At 65.9% G+C, this 3,702-nt stretch overlaps 1 protein-coding gene across 1 annotated transcript; it reads right to left on the bottom strand.

Moving 5' to 3' along the window:
• Window positions 1-1,087: 1,087 nt before the first annotated feature.
• Window positions 1,088-3,153, bottom strand: H696_01630 (hypothetical protein; the record flags this gene model as incomplete). Its single annotated transcript, XM_009495533.1, has 6 exons — window positions 2,994-3,153; window positions 2,794-2,862; window positions 2,511-2,620; window positions 2,221-2,371; window positions 1,935-2,030; window positions 1,088-1,642 (listed from the first exon to the last, which is right to left on the bottom strand). Exons 1-6 carry the CDS (start codon window positions 2,994-2,996, stop codon window positions 1,088-1,090), a joined length of 984 nt encoding a protein of 327 aa, XP_009493808.1. The 5' UTR covers window positions 2,997-3,153.
• Window positions 3,154-3,702: the final 549 nt, after the last annotated feature.

A 3,702-nucleotide genomic window follows, 5' to 3' on the forward strand; every position in this document is an offset into this window, starting at 1 on the left:
GGGGGGGGCATGCACACCCACACCCACCCACAGGGGAGGACATGTCGCGATGCCATCCCCTCTCTCTGCCCTCTAAGGAATCCCAGCGCAGAGTGTCACCCCCTCCTTTGTCCTTTCTTTCAGGGAGGGAAGGAAGGAGCCAAGAAAAAGCCCCACAGAGGCCCGAGGCGAGGTCTTGCCTGAGCGCACACATACCCCCACACACCGCCCGCCGCCCGCCCGCACACATACAGACACCGACACACACACACACACACACACACACACACACACACACACATACACACACACACACACGCGCGCGCGGCAAGAGAAGAAAACATCTACGAGGGGCAAACCTGCGTCCAAAAACCATGCGCGGGGAGACCTCCCCCTGCCACCAGCAGCACAGCGTCCCAAGAGAATGGCGGAGGGAGCATGCGCCTGCCCCGAGGAAAGAGGAGAGAGAGAGAGAGAGAAATCCAAGCCGAAAGTGACCGCGTCAACCACCAAAGCGACCTGCCGAAGGGGGAAAGGGGCGAACTACGCGTGTGTCCGCAGCACGACGCAGGCCCGTATCTCCATGCGTGCGATCTTTCATTATCCGAGGAATTCAATGAGTATTGTAAGGGGAGTCACACCAAAAGGAGAAGGACAGGGGGGGGGAGGGGAGAGTCGAATGGAGATGGGGAAGTGGGAGGGAGGGGGGGGGGGGAATGGGGCGATGCGCGCACGGACACGCAAAGCTGGCTCTTGCTCGTCCTCTTTCCAGTCGACCAGGAGCACGCGCACGGCGACGTGCGGCCGCATGCGGCACCACAACAGAAGGAGGGGGGAGGCACGCGCTGCCTCTCTCTCTCTCTCTCTCCCCGCTCCGCCCCCGCCCCCCTGCACAATATAACCGTCGTCACCCACATCCAAGAAAGGGTGGAGGAGAGCGGGGGAGGGGGGAGAGGGAAAGCAGGCAGATCGAGGCGAGACACTGCGTGTGTTGCAAAAAAAAGACGAAAAGGAACACACACACACACACGGACAAAGGAGGACAGGCGAAAAGGAGGGGCTGGAACACAGACACGCGGCGCCTCACCCCACATGGCCTGGGCGCCCCTTAGTCCTTGGGGCTGTTGTCGGCCGCCGGGCGCGAGTAGCCACCAGGCGAGGGGGAGCGCCCACGGGCCGGGCCGGGAGAGGGAGAGCGCCCGCGCGAGGCAATGGGCGAGCGGCTGCGGCTACGGCTGCGGCCGCTGCGAGAGCGGCGATCATAGTCGCGATCGTAGTCGCGATCGTAGTCGCGGTCGCGGCCGTAGTCGCGGTCGCGGCGGTCGTAATCGCGGTGGCGGTCGTAATCGCGATCGCGGTGGCGGTCATAGTCACGGTCGCGGTAGCGGTCATAGTCGCGGTCGCGATCGTAGTCGCGGTCGCGATCGTAGTCGCGGTCGCGGTAGCGATCATAGTCACGGCCGTAGTCACGGTCGCGGCGATCGTAGTCACGGTCACGGTCATAGCCCCGGTCATACTCGCGGTCGTAATCACGACGCGGGCCGCCACCACGGCGGGGGCCGGACTCACGGCGGCGGACCGGCGGGCCGAAGTTGCGCGGCACGGTGTCGCGCTTGATGGTCACCACCTGGTCCTTGATCGGGGTGTTGTCGAACTCACGGATCTGTCGCCGGAAGAGAACAGTCAGTCAAGGGGGGAAGGGGGAGGGGGCGGGCCCCGCGCAAGGGAGCGCACATCTCCTGGTCCGTCCTGGCGCCGGCGGGCTGCGAGCAAGCGGGCGGAGAGGGCGGAGAGGGCGGAGAGGGCGGAGAGGGCGGAGAGGGCGGAGAGGGCGGGGGAGGGGGGCAAGCAGAGCCGGCTACAGGGAGGCAGGAAATGAAGGAGCGAGAGGGGAGGGGGGAGAGGCGGACAAAAGGGCGGCCAACAGAGAGGAACAAGGCAATCGAGGCACGTACGGCGCGATCCATGTCGTCCTCGGTCTCGAACTCGACGAAGCCCTCGCCGCCAACGACATCAGCGAAGAGGACCTCACCGATCGGGCGGAAGTGGTCCTGCGAGCACAAGAGGGGCACATGGCAAGAATGTCAGACGACCCGCGAAGGCAGGGAGGGAGGAGCGAGGAAAGGCGGAGCAGGAGGAGCAGGAGGAGGAGGAGGGGAAGAAAAAGAAGAAGGCAACATTGAGAGGGTCGTAGGACGCCACAGGAGAGAGCGCAAGGGAAGGACACGCAGGCATGCGTACCTTCAGATCCTGCCAGCTGACAGCCGGCGAGATGTTCTCAATGATGATGCGGAAGTCGCTGTGGCGGATGCCGGGGGTGGTGCGAGCACCGCGGCTGCCCTCCTTGGAGTGCGAGACCTCCACGCGGATGAAGGAGCCGAGGAAGTTCTGGCTGTGGGCAAAGGTCAGGGCGGGGAAGAGCGCAAGAGGGAGGACCAGACCGGGCCGAGAGCAAAAAGGGGGAGCCGATAGGGCCGAGAGCAGACGGCGGGGGCCGAGTGGAGGAGGACGAGGAGGGAGGAGTCACGAACCGGTTCATCTGGCGGACGGCCTCCTCGGACTCGGACGGGCTGTTGTAGTCGATGAAGCAGAAGGTGGAGCGGTTGTTGGACACCAGGCGAATGTCGTTGATGGCGCCGAACTGCGCGTGTGTCATCGATGAAGTGGGCATCAGGCGTGAGTTGGCAAAGGGAGACAGAGGCCAGGGCACGGTAAGCATGAAGCGAGCGAGCGGCCAAGCGAACGGGGCGGTAAGAAGAGGGCAAAGAAAAGAGAGAGAGAGAGAGAGAGAGAGAGGAGGGGGGGCGGGGGCACCTTGTCGAACTGGCTGCGGAGATCGTTCTCCTGGGTGTCGGAGGACAGCCCGCCAACGTAGATGCGGCTCTGTGAAGACCGCGAGGAGGGGGGAGGCATGGTTAGGAAGGGAGGGAGAATCCGAGAGACACAAACCGAGGGGGGCAGAGGAGGACGCGGCAAGAGAGAGAGAGAGAGAGCCCACACGCGGACGACCGTACCATGGCGAAGAAGTGAAGCCCGGGAAGAGGGGCGCGGGGCGGGTCTAACAGGAAACGGCCCAAATGAAGAGCGAGGGGCGACGAGGGCGGAAGGCAAGGGGAGTGCTGTGCAGAAGAAGGGCGAGAGGGGAGGGGGGGGGGGGGGGGAGGGAGGAGGGGGCTGCCGTCTGTGCGCACCCAGAGGCGGGATGCGGCCGGCGGGGGGCCGGCCCAAGAGGACACCTCCCCCCACCCGGAGGCCCGAATCTGAAACCGCCACCATGCTCTCCCGCTCATGGGACGCCAGAATTCGGCCGCGACACCTGCGCCGGTCCCTGTGTGCCCTCCGGGGAGGGGGACACCGGCCGCCCGAGGGTGAACATGGACGCCGCCGCGCGCATCCCCCGCACCTCCCACCCCGTACCCGGCACCCCCCGACTCGCGCCTCGTCTCCCTGCGCCTTTGGCTCCCCCCCCCCCCCCCGAGCGCGGGATGAGGCTCAAACAAAGCCACGAAATGACGGTTATACAGCGTGCAAGTTGGGCATTCTAGAAGACTAGGAAAAGGGTGGCGAGCAGACTGCGGACGATCCCGCCCTCTGGCCACATCATGCTCGGGAGGCAGGCTGGTTGGCGGCCGCCCGCGTGTCTTTCTCTCTGCCCTCCTCCCCCCCCCCCCCCCCCCCCCCCCCCCCCCCCCCCCCCCCCCCCCCCCCCCCCCCCCCCCCCCC

Source organism: Fonticula alba (genome assembly GCF_000388065.1).
Source record: "Fonticula alba strain ATCC 38817 unplaced genomic scaffold supercont2.2, whole genome shotgun sequence".
NCBI classification, from domain to species: Eukaryota; order Rotosphaerida; family Fonticulaceae; genus Fonticula; species Fonticula alba.